Source organism: Elephas maximus, chromosome 2 (assembly GCF_024166365.1).
Source record: "Elephas maximus indicus isolate mEleMax1 chromosome 2, mEleMax1 primary haplotype, whole genome shotgun sequence".
Taxonomy (NCBI): Eukaryota; Metazoa; Chordata; class Mammalia; order Proboscidea; family Elephantidae; genus Elephas; species Elephas maximus.
Window position 1 is genome coordinate 152508808 of NC_064820.1, and position 14519 is coordinate 152523326.

At 53.4% G+C, this 14519-nt stretch overlaps 2 protein-coding genes across 4 annotated transcripts in view; both read right to left on the reverse strand.

Annotated features, from left to right (window-relative positions):
* SLC23A1 (solute carrier family 23 member 1) overlaps nucleotides 1-10398 on the reverse strand; it is a 31143-nt gene extending 20745 nt beyond the window's left edge. For all 3 annotated transcript variants that reach the window (XM_049873768.1, XM_049873766.1, XM_049873769.1), the window contains exons 1-14: nucleotides 9831-10398; nucleotides 8629-8690; nucleotides 7959-8087; nucleotides 7386-7543; nucleotides 6589-6677; nucleotides 6366-6433; nucleotides 6011-6192; nucleotides 5762-5882; nucleotides 5332-5488; nucleotides 4888-5035; nucleotides 4267-4372; nucleotides 3969-4098; nucleotides 3700-3843; nucleotides 3119-3214 (exon numbers count right to left, since the gene is read on the reverse strand). In XM_049873768.1, coding sequence (XP_049729725.1) covers nucleotides 3119-3214; nucleotides 3700-3843; nucleotides 3969-4098; nucleotides 4267-4372; nucleotides 4888-5035; nucleotides 5332-5488; nucleotides 5762-5882; nucleotides 6011-6192; nucleotides 6366-6433; nucleotides 6589-6677; nucleotides 7386-7543; nucleotides 7959-8087; nucleotides 8629-8690; nucleotides 9831-9912 — 1672 coding nt within the window. In that variant the 5' untranslated portion in view covers nucleotides 9913-10398. The remainder of the gene's footprint in view (nucleotides 1-3118; nucleotides 3215-3699; nucleotides 3844-3968; nucleotides 4099-4266; nucleotides 4373-4887; nucleotides 5036-5331; nucleotides 5489-5761; nucleotides 5883-6010; nucleotides 6193-6365; nucleotides 6434-6588; nucleotides 6678-7385; nucleotides 7544-7958; nucleotides 8088-8628; nucleotides 8691-9830) is intronic.
* Nucleotides 10399-10570: 172 nt separating this feature from the next.
* MZB1 (marginal zone B and B1 cell specific protein) lies at nucleotides 10571-13929 on the reverse strand. Its single transcript, XM_049858501.1, has 4 exons — nucleotides 13682-13929; nucleotides 12207-12331; nucleotides 11711-11821; nucleotides 10571-11623 (listed from the first exon to the last, which is right to left on the reverse strand). The coding sequence occupies exons 1-4, from the start codon at nucleotides 13916-13918 to the stop codon at nucleotides 11467-11469; spliced, it is 630 nt and encodes a 209-aa protein (XP_049714458.1). The 5' UTR covers nucleotides 13919-13929; the 3' UTR covers nucleotides 10571-11466.
* Nucleotides 13930-14519: the final 590 nt, after the last annotated feature.

Below are 14519 nucleotides of genomic sequence, written 5' to 3' on the forward strand. Positions count from 1 at the left end.
TATTATTTCATATTTGGAAAATAAACCCTTGTTTTTATAATACAAACCTCTGAAAATCAAGTAAACTTTGTTGGTAGTAGGGATACACAAAAGTGATTTTTACAACTAGAGGAATTCTCTTATAGGTGGAGGAGGGGTGCATGAGATTGCTGAGGTTTTCACTGCAGGACTGGGGTTGACAAAGGCTAGTAAACATTGTAAGTCTAGAGGAGGGAGGGAGAGATTTCCATGTGCCTGGTATACCGAATGAATAAATGTTAGCAGATTAGCCACAAAGCTGGCAGTCCAGGCTCTACGCAGTCTCCCTCATCTTGGAAGCCCTCCTGCCTCATTGACCTTATTGCTCAGTTAAACCTAGTTTTACTTCTTATCTTGTGCTAAGAGCTCCTCAGAACAAACTTACACTTTTTTGCACACCCTCTGGGTATACAACCCAGGGCCAAGCGAGTAGGCCCCACTGGCATTTGCTGAACTATTGACCATCTCTTTAAGGTTGGGCTGTGGATAGGTAAACAGAAAGGGCATATACATTAGCAAGTTAAGGGTTGCAGAGAGCTATGCAATTCTGTCATTAAGGTCTCAGTTTTGAGCCAGATCTGAGCTTGAATCTAGGTTGTGACCTTAGGCACATGACTCTGAGCTTCCTTTTTCTCACCAGTGTACATTGATTGAAGGGCCGTTGAGGATTATGTGGCATAAAGCATATAATGATCCCTGGCAGGGATGGTTGCTGATACTTACTTGGAATGTTTAATCCAGCCACTCAAATCAAAGCCTCTTAGTCTATAGGGTAGCAAGTGTCAGGCTGCCCACTCTGATGCCCTCCACTTCCCTGGAGTCCCTAGACGTTGAGGCTGCAATTCATCTCTATCACTTCTATGTCTCAGGTCCACAGGATGGGCTCTTCCAGCCCCCAGCCCCAGCTTTTTTTTTTTTTATTTCCTAAATGGAGGGGTATAGCTACCATTGTCAGGTCCCTACCCATCTATCCAACAGGCAGCTGCTACCAGGGGCTCATTTATCATTTGGTGCTGCCTCAAATTCCCCAGGGAGCTCTGGCCCTTCCCTGCTGACCCTTTCACCCACTGGCTGTGTGCTGACAGCCTCTGACTCATATGCTTTATGAGGAGACATACAGATCTTAAGAAGGAGGGAGGCATGCAGGGCCTGTTGCTTCTTTCAGGTTGGTAAGTGACTCTCAGTGGAGGGCCATTGCCCTGCTACCCTCCCACCCCCCATCCCTCAGTCATCTCCCTGTACTAATAGTCTTTAACCCCTGGCTCTACTGAGCGAGCTTCGTGATCCTCCAGCCCAGGTCCCCTGAAACCCTCCCGTAGAGGCATTGTGGTGCAGTGGCTGGGATGCACACCACGGATTGCATCAGATGGACTTTACTAAAATCTCAGATCTGCAGTGTCTTTATGACCTTAGTTGGGTCACTTCACCTCCCTGATTCTGTTTTCTCATCTGTAAAATGATGTGAATAGTGTCTGCCTCACTGAATGGGTTTTAAAGATGAGATGAGATACTTAGCTCCATACAAGCCCCTAGTAGGTGTTTGATGAATGTTAACTATGAGTATTATTAGGAGCTCTGGTGGGACAGTGGTTAAGAACTTGGCTGCTAACCAAAAGGTTGACAGTTTGAATCTACCAGCTGCTCCTTGAAAACCCTATGGGGTCAGCTCTACCCTGTCCTATACGGTTGCCATGAGTTGGAATTGACAGCAGGAGGTTTGGTTGTTTTGGTTTATGCTTATTATTAATTAGAGAATCTGATAACATTTAGTTCTTTATACATTTACTGGGCACATATATGCGGGCCTAGGTGATACCCAGGGACCTCAGGAAGTATCTTCCATGATCCTTGCAAGAAGCTCTGGTACCACAGGGAAATGTTCGGGGCTCAGATATGACTGATGGCATATTTGGAGTGGATTCTGCTAGTGATAGTGCATTTGCATCATATAAAAATGTGAATGCACCCAAAGGCACCCCTCTGCCTTGTGGCCATCAAGAAATACAGACAATTGGTTTCTATTCACCTGGAGTAACAGAAGAAGGAGGAAATTCAGGAATAGGAGGGGGAAATGGAATGTGTGGCTAATTGCCTCCATGAACAACTGTCTTCTCTGCCATGGGACCAGAAGAATTGGATGGCGCCTGGCTGCCATTACTGAACATTTCGATCAAAGATTTTGTAGAAGAATCCTGATCAAAAGGGTGGAAATGTAGAACAGAATGTCAGATTCTCAAGGAATCCAGGCTTTCTGGAGCCATGGAGGCTGCGTGAACACCTGAAATGATTGCCCTAAGATAAGATAATCTTTAAACCTTAAAGCAAAAATATCCCATGAAATCTTAAAACAGTAAGTTACCTTAACAGGTAAAGAATGTCTGCCTTGAGCATTATCCTCGTTTAAGGTCTGTTTATATAGGATCAGACTGACAACAGCAACTCAAAAGTTTACATAGGAACCTTAGTGGTTGGTGAGTTTATGTTAATGGTGGAGCAACTCAGAAAGGAGGGTGAGAATGATTGCACAGCTCAAATATAGTCAGTGTCACTGAAATGTACGTGTAGAAACTTGAATTGGTATATGTTTTTGCTGTGTATATTAACAACAACAAAAATTATTTTTTAAGAAACAGAGTGAGCTATTTGTATCAGGTGGACACTTGAGACTGTGTTGGCATCTCCTGTCTGGAGGGGGGATGGGAGGATAGAGAGAGTTGGAAGCTGGCAAAATTGTCACGAAAGGAGAGACTGGAAGGGCTGACTCAGGGGGAGAGCAGGTGGGAGTACAGAGTAAGGTGTGTATTATATGTGACAGACTGACTTGATTTGTAAACATTCACTTGAAGCTCAATAAAAGTTAATAAAAAAAAAAAAATCTAGGCCTGGGAATGACTCTCCTGGGACACTCTCTTCAAGACCTCTGAGATACGTCTGCCTAGGTCTCTCCCTCCAGCCAGCGCACGCCGCACCTGCCTGTCTGTTACGGCTTTTCCCTGTAGGGCCTGCATTGTATCTGGCCACAGCTCCAGCCCAGCAGCCATCAACTGGAGTGCATGAGTGCAGCCTAGTTCTGCATCTCCCTCCCAGGGCTGAAGCGTACCTGGCACTGTGTTATCCAGTATGAAAGCGAGGAACCCTCCCACAAACATTTCAGTGGTCAGCAGCACGGTCAGAATCTGGTCCACTTCAGGGATGCCTGTGGAATAGGCCAAGGATCAGTGGGCATCATAGCATCATCCTGTGGGCAGAATCAGGGGCTTTCTCTTGTGCAGTCTACTGCCTCCTCCAGTAGGCAGGGAGATGAAACCTTACAAAATCCTGCCTTTTAAGAGGCATAAAGGGCTGAACCCTCTTTGATTTGTGGGTTCAAATCCCTGTTCTGCCCAACGCTAGTTGACGAGACAAATCACTTAACCTATCTGAGCCTCACTCTCCTCGTGTAAAGTGGAGATGATAATAGTATCTGTCTCATGGAGCTGTTGTAAAGCCTGTTACCTGGCAGCAGTATCTTAGTAAAGCACACCTGCTAATTATCCTCTCAGCTGCTGATAAACGCCCAGACTTGGGCAGTATTTGTGGCTGTAGCTATATGGAGCCTTTTTTTTTTTTTAATGTGGCTCCTTTGAGGAAGGTGGCTGTGCTCAGAGTCATAGGCTAAGCCATGCAGACAGGCCCAAGCACCTGTGTTGATGGCGCCGGGGTTGGATTCCAGATAATTGGGCAGAGTGAGCCCGAAGAACATGGAGAAGCCGAGCACGAAGAGGTTGCGAGAGGAGTTCATGTCCACGAACTGCAGGTTGGACAGTCCCACGGCCGTAATCATGCCTGAGAGCGCAGGAGAGCCGCTGGAAGCGCCGTGCAGTGTGGTGCGGTCCGGTCCGGACCCCGCCACTCTGCGACCTGGGCCACCGCGCTCGGTCCGCGCACCCCGGCCTGGACCCGACACTCACCGAAGAGAGTGCAGAACATTCCCCCCAAGATAGGGTCGGGCAGCGAGGCGAAGAGGGCCGTGAACTTGCCGATGCTGCCCAGGACCAGCATGATGACAGCGCCGTACTGCACCACGCGCCGGCTGCCCACCTGCCAGGGGAGTTAGGAGGCGGGGCTAGATGGGAGGGGGCCAAGCTTGGGCCAGGGCGAGGGGGGCGTGCAAGGGCCGGGGCTAGGCCAAAGTAGGAGCCAGGTACGGGCAGGGCCAGCAGAACATTGAATGTGTACGGACTTGGTGCTGCTCAAGTGGGGCAGCACCTTGGTAATCCCCAGGACTCCGATGTTGGGGCTGGATGAGGTGGACCCGTTACCCGTGCCCAGTAGCCCCGCGATAATGCAGCAGATGCCTTCAGTGAAGATGCCCCTGGAAGGAAAGGGCGAATGGGGGCCTTGGTCCAGTCTCTACCCTGGCCTGGATACTGTCATCACCCTGGTCAGGCTGCCCGCCCTTTTAGGGGCTGTGTGGGCTGCAACTATCTGTCCCTAGTACTCCCCACTCCAGGCCAGAGGTAGGTCTGGGAGCTAGGAGCTAGGTCTGAGGGCTATTCCCAGTGCACTGGCATTTGTTTACTCCCTTAGGCAATTCTGGGCTTCAATCTCCTCATAGGTAAAATGGGACAATAAAGGTACCTGTCTCAGCGACGTTAGTGGATTGGATAAGATAATGTACGTGGAAGGCTAGGCACAGGGAAGGTTGTTAATGACTGTGGTTTTCCTCAGACTCCATTATCTCCTTAGGTACTCCCACAAATCACAGAGTAATGAGCATCCCAATTTCATAAGGAAAATGAGATCTGGAGAGAGTGATTTGCCCAAGTCTACACCTCTGGAACTCAACCCACTGTACATTTGCTTTCTGAGGGGGTCAGGTCGGCATACCTGTTGATAGCATGTACTGGAGGGGGTGGTGCACCAGCCAGGCGGGCACAAGCATAGTAATCTCCGATGGACTCAATGATGCCCGCGAGTGTGGCACTGAACATGCCCAGGACAGCAGCTGCAGTCACTGTGGGCAGGCCCCACTGACCTGGGTCAGAGAGAGACGGGAGAATGAGGCAGTGAGGACACTGAGGAGTGAACAGAGACAGTAGTGGGGGAGAGTAATGAGATCTCAAGCTGTGGAAGCTTATTTGGGGTCACTCACTCTGAGTTAGGAAGCAGCAGTGACGCTGTGTCTGAGGAACACACCTCTCTGCCTGGCACACAGTTAAGTTGTAGCCTATGCTGTTTACAATGTCATTGGCTGGGCTTGGATCACCAGGGGCCTCATAAGTGGTCTCAGTTGTAGGTAGAGGGATCTTGGGCCCAGGTGGGATCACTTACAGGGGTAGGGGATGCGGACCCAGGGTGCAATAGCCATGATGTCCCCACGGGCGTCCGTTCGTGCCTGGAACCCATAGGCTGTTGAGTCTGTGGGCAGCACATCCGTCAGGGTCAGGACATAGCAGAGCAGCCACACAATCATGATGGCCAGCACGATCTGAAGCAGGGTGGGGTGAGGGGTGTGCTGAGGGTACTGGAGGGTCTTGGTCCAGGCTAACCACCCCTACTTCAGCCCTAGCCCTAGACCCAGCCTTTGCCCCAGCCCTATCTCAGACCCTAGCCCCAGCACCCTCTCCAGCCCCTGGCTGAGACCTCATCTCGGCTCTGGCTCTTGCTCCCATGCTATGCTTGCCCGTGCCCCCACCTGAGCCCTGGGCACAAGTCCAACCCCTGCCCTAGTCCAAGCCCCAGCTGTCTGCCAGCTCCTCACAGGAAACATCTTGAAGATCTGGATGCGGAAGAGAGTGAGGCCCTTGCCCCAGCGGTAGACAGGCAGCAGGAAGGTGAAGTTGCGCAGGTACTGGGAGAAGAGGATGATCAGGAGAATGGAGCTGGGGATAGAGGCACAAGGAGGAGGTGGCTGGTAGACCAGGCTAGGCCCAGGAGTCAGAACTAAGGGGGCAGGACGTGGGGGATGGGAGCTGGGGCTGGGTAGGGATCAGGCCTGGCTCCTGCTCACCAAGATGAGATGCCCCAGTGGGAGCCAGCTCGGTCACCAGCAGCTTGGAAGACAGAGAGGCCAATGAGGGAGACGGTGGGGGTGACTGTGAGAGGCCCGATGTAGCTGAGCAGGGCCCCAGGCAGCCCCATCATCCCAATTACCACCTCCACCATGCTGGACACTATGATGGCACCCTGGACCTGGGAAGGGCAAAGATCAGCTGTCAGTCACCATGTAGAGGCCATGACCTGGCCACTGGCAGGATGAAAGTGTCTGTCCCGCCTCTTTGCATCTGCCAATGTGGCAATGGCTCTCACTCCCACCTAGCCCCCTCATCAGGTCCAGACCTGTTCTACCCCACATGCAAACCCACCTCTTGTATTCGTGGGTGCCAGATATGAGAGGTGTTCAGAGGCAGACTCCAGTTACCGTAGATCTCCTCTGAGGGCAGAAACAGGGACATGCACACACACAGGGAATAGGGACAGAAAGGAAGAGAAGATACACCCTGGCATCTGGACTCAGGACAGTTACCCAGACCTCCAGGTCCCTGGGCCTCCCTTCTCCTCCAGCAGAAACCCCAGGAGTTTGCCCACCTTCCGGAGGGCATTTCCATCTCTCCAGGGCCAGGATGGCTTTGGCTGGGATCAGAAACGCAAAGGCACTGGCCTGGAACAGCGGCAGCCTGGGAGAAGTACAGAGTGGTGGTGCAGGGAGGGGAGGAATACAGAGACAGGAGAATCAGATACACAGGGACAGACACAGAGGGACGAGGGAGGAGTAGAGGGACGTCATTGAGTCCCCAGGCAAGATGGTTCCTAACATTTTCAGGGCTCAAGGAAGAGAACAAATGCAGGCCCCCAACTCAGAAGCCTGCTGCCTCCCTTCTCAACCCCAGCTCCTGCCCTGCCAGGTGCACAGACATGCTTCCAAGCTCCACCCAACTCTCCTTTGTTCCCCCCCACCACTCAAACAACCATTCTTTAGCCACCCAGGCCTAGGGCTATGCACATGGGCACACGCAGGCGGTCGCAGGAGGATGGGCTGCTGAAGAGACCTGAATGGGCCCAGGAAGTGGGCTCGGGGTCAGTTGGTCTGGGAAGTCCAGGATTTTGAGTACCAAGAGTGCAGTTCAGGAGGGCAAGAACCCAGCTAGGGCACTCCCTCTTAAACCCACAGACTCCTGTCCTTGGGGAGCACCACAGTAGGGCCTCTAAGTCAAGGGGCTTAGGGTAGGACCCTGCTGCCTGGCTCTAAGGCTGACCTGGGGGTAAGGAACAGCAGATGGGGGTGGGTGGCAGCTTTTTTTGTCCCATCAGAGTACTCTGAGAGAAGTAGCCTCCTCCTGCTGTGTGGATTGCTGGAGGAGAGTGGCGGAGGCGGGGCAGCTCACCGGATGCCCAGTGTGGTCTGGATGAGGGTGGTGATACCCACGCATGTGAAGATGGTGCCGATGAGCTGGCTAACCATATGCTGGTCACGGCCCACACACAGCGCCTCAGCCAGGAGGAAGGGCACAGCGATGGTGCCACTGAAGCATGTCAGATAATGCTGGGGGGCAGGGGGAGTGCATGAGCCAAGGATTACAGAGTTCAGGGGAAACAGGGGTACCCTAATAGTCCTCACCTGCCTCAGTGGTCTACCCAGGACTGACGATCCCCATGAGGGATTCCCAGAGAGCTACCACTCAACTCTCTGGGGGTCACTAATCTCCTCGAGTTATCCCCACAGCTTCTGTGGAGCCAGCACTCTTCCCTGCCACTGACACTCCAACTGGCGGGGGATGAATGCTTCTAGAGGGTTAATCCTCTCTTAGGCCTCTTCCCTACCTCTACTTGGTGACAGCCACTGTGTTGACCTTAGTTTTCTCTTCCTGTTACCCAAGATAACTCCGTTGGCCAGGGAGAGGGCTGGGATCAGAGAGAGCCCAAAGTGAGGGGTGGAAAGACCCTGGGGGGAAGCCCACCTGGAAGCCCAGCAGGATGCACAGGTACCAAGGTGGCACATCCTCGATCTTGTACAACATGTCAAACTTGGACTCTGTGGGCAGGGACATCTGGGGGTCCCTGGTGGCTGCTGAGTCCAGGGATTCATGCTGAGGGCAGCAGAGAGAAGTAGTTCAGGTGGAGTAATGGGGGACAGGCAAAATCCAACCTGCTTCAGAAACAATCAGCCTGAGTGGCCTGTCAGCTCCTCAGAGTGGGGATCCGAGCCTGGAGCCCCACACCCTCCCACACAAGTCCATCCACCCAGCTGTCACTCAACCCGGCCACACTTGGCTTCTACTTCACGCTGCTTTATGCATGGATGAGTGTGCTATGGCTGGCTCCTGGAGCAGTTGGGACCCGGACATTCTAGCCAGGGGAATGGGTGCCTAAGTCAAGTGGCCTGGGGGCGAGGAGGAGAGGGAGCCAAGTGGCTTTAAGACTGTAAACAGGCTCTCCCTGGACCCAACTTGGGTCCTCTACTCCCTAGAGGTCCTTGGGGTATTACTGAGAACCCCTACTGGTCCCTACCCCAGCCCCCAACTCCCACATTCAGCCTGGGGCAGTCACTCTTGATCAAGTTCGTCAGAACCTTTTTCTCTGCCCTCCGGCCCCCACCTCACCGCCCAGGTCCTACCCATCCCCCAGCACCTGTGTCTGGCCCTCAGGGTCCTCCTGGACTCTCATCTTTCGGGCACTGTTGTGAGCAGTTCCTGAGAAAAGGAAAGGACTTTACGAAGGAGGACTTTACACATCAGACATTGTTCGAAGTAGTAAATCTGTAACCAGAGCCCCAGCACTGGATTGCGAAAGTAGAACCCAGGTGGAGGTAATGTATTAACTCTGGCCATAGTGGTAAAGGCCGCCAAGCCTCTGCCATACTTCCCTCCTGAGCGCTCCCTTCCCCACCAGCACCTGAGCCTGGGCATGGGACCTGTTCTTGTTTGCCAAGAGGTGGCTGGAGAGGCGGGTGGGTGGGCAGTGGGGAGTCTTGGAAGTTTACCAAGAACTGGGTGAGGTTTGAGGAAAGGGAGGGAGAAAGGGCATTTAGCATGTGCCACACCCTGTATGAGGCCCTTCCCCACTTATTAATGACAAGTTAATCATTATCATCATCATCATAACCACTCTTGTTACTGAGGAATGGCTACATGCCGAGCAAAGTATATGTACTGTCATGTTTAACCCCATGGTGTTGGATGGAATTATCCTCTTTTACAGTTGAGAAAACAGATTCAGAAAGAGGTGAGTTGACAAACATCACCCAGGTAGCAAAGTTCTAAAAAAAAAAAAAATTCCTAAAATTCACATTGGTCTGAACTCCAGAGCCTATGGTATAAATCATCACATTATGTGTGATAAAGTCCTGCCCTCCCCACACCCCACCACTTAGGGTCCCTGAGGCACATAACATAGAGGAGCCTCTGAAGAAAGAGCTGCCCAGGCAGACCTGGCCTGCCCTGTCCCTGTGTCAGGGCCCAGATTCCTTTTCCCTCCCATGCCAGGACCAGCTACATAATTTGTGGAGCCCAGTACAAAATGAAAATGTTGGGCTCCTTGTTCAAAAATTATGAAGAATTTTAAGATGACAACAGCAGAGTATCAAATGGAGCATGGGGGCTTTCTAAGTGCAGGGTACACATCAAAAGCCCATGCAGCCAGCCCTACTCCTGGCCTGTACCCTCCTGGCAGGCCCAGCCCAGCCTGGCCTTGGGGTCTGAGGGCTGGCTGAAGGGTAGCTGGGGAGGAACCCAGAGTCTCAAAGCTCCTCAGCTGGTGGGTGCTGGGCCTAGGGTCCCAGATTCTACTACCTTCTGTGCTGCCCCACCCCCAGCCCCCCAGGGCCCACCTACTTCTGGGTCTCTGTGTCCACAGCCAGGCCCTGCCCCGAGGACCTGTGGGCAGCATTGCTCTCCAGCTGGGCAGCAGCTTCATGACACAGCCTGTGTGCCGGTCTGGCCTCCAGCCCTTTCGTCTGTCGGTCTATCCTCTTCTCTCCCTTCTTGGCTTCTAATTCCAGGTTCCCAAAGTTGTCTGACCAGTTCAGAGCTTGGAGGCACGCTCCTCAGAACTTTTCTCCCCACCCTCTCCTCCCAATGCTCCCCAGGGGGCTGTGGAGACAGAGCCCAACCCTTTACAGCCCCATGACACACAATTCAACCAAAGCCACACAACACACAGACAGGACGGGAAGTTGCTCATGGTCCCAGGTACATGGACGTGCAAATAGACGTAGAGACTCTGTTGCAAAGAATGTCTCCGAATCAATCTATATAAACACAAGATCACACAGGTCCACGTCACAGGTGCCCAACTCCACACCCCATACACTGACGGCTCATCCGGTTCCTTGGCCCTGGCCCTCCTCCTGGTGCTTAGGGGTTCTCTCTAGGTTGAGGGCCAGGGAAGAAGGAGCCTCAGGCAAATCCTGGAACAGGTGAAGGAATGTGGAGGTTGGGACAGCAATTCAGCCCCAGGGAAGCTGGAGTGGTCCTGGCTTGCATGGGGTATTCCTGTTCCTCCAGTAGCTGACCTCCCCACACCCCCCCCACCCCCACCCTGCCACTACCCAGTCTGGGACTTAGCCTGAGCTCTTGTGGTGTCTAAGCCCTGGTTTCTGTGTCCGTCAAATGGGGATTAGAGTCTCTGTTCTGGTCACCTCCCAGGGCTCCGGTAGGAACAGAAACGCTCACAAATGAAACTGAAAATTGTCACCCCACTTGACCCCAGGTTCCCAGATTCAGGTGCAGGACCAGGGCTCACCCCAAGTTCACAGATCCAGGTAAGGGATCACGGGTCTGTTCTCAAGGAAAGGGCCCCAGACCAGAGGAGGTACTGAGGAGAGCTGGACTTGGAGCCAAGATGTTGAATCCAGCTAGTCCTAGGAAGCCCACCCCGCCCTGTCCCAGGCAGGGACTCAATCATGCCACTGGGGTCAGAGGCAGCAGAGTCTTGAAAGTGATCAGTCCCTGGCCATTGCCCCGTGAGCCTTCTGGGCACAGAGCATGGAGTGGCCACAGTAGGTGTGTCCACAAAGTGGCCTGCCTGTATAGATTCCCTTGGTTGGTCTTTTCTGTGATGATAGAGCTGAAGACCTGGGGTTACGCTGTGCATGTAACTGGGTCCCTGTGCCTTTATTGCTGCCCATTCCCTACCATGGTAGAGCTCTCTCACCTCTGGGAAGTCGTAGGCGTATATTTGGCCCTTTCCAGGAGGAGCATTAGCAGAAACACCTATGTCTGCCCTCTCAGCCCTCCAAGCACCCTTTGCTGAGAGAAGGAGTCAAGGTCACTGGGTTTTATTGGAATCCAGAGGAGAAGACCTTGGCCCCCACCCAGACCCCAGTGCCTCAAGGCTGGAGGAGGGAGAGACAGTGGCAGTGCAAGGCAAGGCCTCCCTGCCCTCAGGACCAGCCTGCAGAAGGGAATGGGGATGATTACAGAGGAAAGCCCCAGCTTCTAGGGCTGATACTGGGAAGCAGGAGTCAGACTAGAGCTCTTCCCTTGTGATGGATGCCTCCTCCAAGCAGGCCCCCCGGGAACCCCCACACAGCAACGCCTCCAGAGCCGCATGGCCTTGGTGGTGGGCTTCATAGATCTGGTCTTCTCCAAACTCCCCCAGGTAGTGCAGACACGTCTTGGAGAGCCTAGGGGAGCCCAACAGGAGCTCAGACTCTGCCCACCCCACAGAGGCAGACCGGGGCTCCATCCCATTTCCCTCCCACTGTCATCACCTGATGGGCCAGGGGCCCCCTGTGACCATCACGCTGATGCTTGGCTCTGGCCCCTTGCTGAGCCCTGGGCCTGTGAGGCGTTTCACCTGGTTCACCTCTCGGACCCCGTAGCTGGTGACAGTGGGGAGCAGAAGGATGCAGCGTTACTGGGAGCCTGGTCAGGGAGGGGCCTATCTCCACATGAAGCTGGGGATACTCGACGGCATTGTCAGCATTTGCTAAGTTCAGTGCCCAGAGCTGATCCTCCCTGGTGGAACACTGTGGCCCAGAGAGGGAAATCCCTGGCCACAACAAGCCAGTGAGTCCATGTTTCCTCCAATGGCCACTTCACTGGTCCACCTGCTCCCAGTTCCAGAGTCCAGGCTTCACCCTAGCTAGCCCCAAACTCTATCCAGAGCCCTTGTGGAGTGTGTGTGGTATGAGTTGGAGAGTGGGGATCTCTACCCACCAGCCTTGACCCTGGAGGTGAGGGGAAAGGGCTGGATTGACAACTCACCCCTGCCAGCTCTGGGAGCAGCTTCGATCCAGGACATCTGTATACACTGACTCACTCAGCTCTCGCCGCCTCCCAGACTCTGGGGTATGAAGCTTGGCCTCGGCCTCTGCCAGATGTTGCCACATCTGGAACAAGGAGGGGCTGTGAGCCAGGGCTTTGGGACTGCAGAGTAGGGGGAGGAGACTGCATCCAGGGGTGAGATCTCAGGAGAGTCTGAGGTGGCAACGGAGCAGTTTGGGCAGGAAGCACCTGTGAGGCGGGCTACACGGCCCCTCCCTGAGTCCCCACAACCTGGGCCCGGGGCCAGCCCAGGCAGGATCCACTCCTTAGGATGGTGGCGGAGTAGGAAACTCTCAAGTGAAACCTGAGGCCTGGGCACAGGGTCCCCTGTGCCTACTCCCAGCACATCTGCCCTGAAACCACTGCCCATTAGTACATGCTATTTTAAACCATGCATCAAGGTGGGGAAAAAAGTAGAGTTCAGTCTTCAGTGCCATGCGTACTCACGGTCCCATGTGCATGCACACATACAGACACAGAGGCACAGGTATGCTCAACAGGCGTATACGTGACCTCAGACATGTACTCATATATGCATGCATTAACACATGTGCAGAGATACAAAGGCACCCCAGTCATGTTTGGGACGGAGTTCAGATGTAAAGAGAGACCTTGTCATGGATTGGATTGTATCCTCCAAAAATGTGTGTCAGCTTGGCTAGGCCATCATTCCCATTATTGTGTGGTTGTCCTCCATTTTGTGATCTGATGTAATTACCTATGTGTTGTAAATCCTAGCCTCTATGATGTTAATGAGGCAGGGTTAGAGGCAGTTACATTAATGAGGCAGGACAGAATTTACAGGATTAAGTTGTTTCTTGAGTCAATCTCTTTTGAGATATGAAAGAGAGAAGTTAGCAGAGAGGAACGGGACTTCCTATCCCCAGGAAAGAAGAGCCAGGAGCAAGGGTGTCCTTTGGACCCAGGGTCCCTCTATTGACAAACTCCTAGACCCAGCAGAAGATTGACAACAAGGACCTTCCCCAGAGCTGACAAAGAGAGAAAGCCTTCACCTGTAGCTGGTGCCCTGAATTTAGCCTCCTAAACTGTGAGAGAATAAATTTGTTTGTTAAAGCATCCACTCGTGGTATTTCTGTTACAGCAGCACTAGATAACTAAGACTGACCTGGAAAGGGAGGGGTCTGATAGGACAAGAGAGTCATTCCCTGGGATATCAAAACAATTTGAGGCATTCCAGAATGTTATTTTCTGCTGAGCAGGCAGATGGGTAAATTGAGGCATGGGGGGGTTAGATGAAGTGAGGATGCTAATATCCTGGAAGGCTGAGTCTGGGGCTTACTGCCTAGGGCTGAGAGTGGGGGACTCAAAGGTCAGTGGTGGAATCTGAGGTAGATGGAAGGGTCTGGCTTGAGGAGGGGGCTTGGCAGGGGCAGGGGGAGTGTTCAGGGGCTTACCTGGTAGGCCACGGCCCTGCAGGCATCACAACGCAGGTGAGTAGGCATATGAACCGAGTATATCTCTTCATCGTCCAACTGTGGGGCAGTGGCCGTGAGCGGAGCTCTGTCCCCAAGGCCCCCTGGGATCGCCCAGGCCCCCAGCAGTGGCAGTAGTAGTGGTAGTGACAGCCTCATGGCCCCTGGAGCCAGCTCAGCAAGCATGGGATGTGTTGGCATGCAAGTGTGCATATGCATGTGTGTGGGGGGACTGCCACGGATGCCTGGCCCAGCCCAATGAGGAACTGACACCTCACCCCTCCCATTTTCTCCCTTCCCCCAGGGCCCTGAAGATGCCACGTGTGCACCTTCTCTGGCTGGCGGGACTGCCTGGCTCCAGTCATCTCAGATCCATTTTGCAGATAGGGAACCATGAGGCCAGGGCAAGAACATGTGGGAACAAGTACCTCCCACATCCTGGGGTCTGCCCATGTGCCACACGCTGTGCTGAGCACTTTGTGGGAGGAGGTGGTTACTGTCATCTTTATTCTACTGCTGAGGACTCTGAGGCTCAGGGAGAAATGACAACTACAAGGCCTCCCAGTTAGAGGGGCAGAGCCAAAGTTGGAACTCAGGCCTGATTGATCGCAAAGCCTATCAGCTGCTCAGCTACCAGGAGGAAAGAGGCCCCAGGTGTGATTGACAGCCTAGGGCTCCCTCCCTGGGAGGCACGTCAAGCTCACTAAGAGTGGGATGCCACCATATGTGAAAGACACACATGGTCTCCTTCCCTGAGTCCTAGGGTCCCCTCTACCCAGGCCATACCCAGGCATGAGAGGGCATGTGTGTGTGTGGCGGG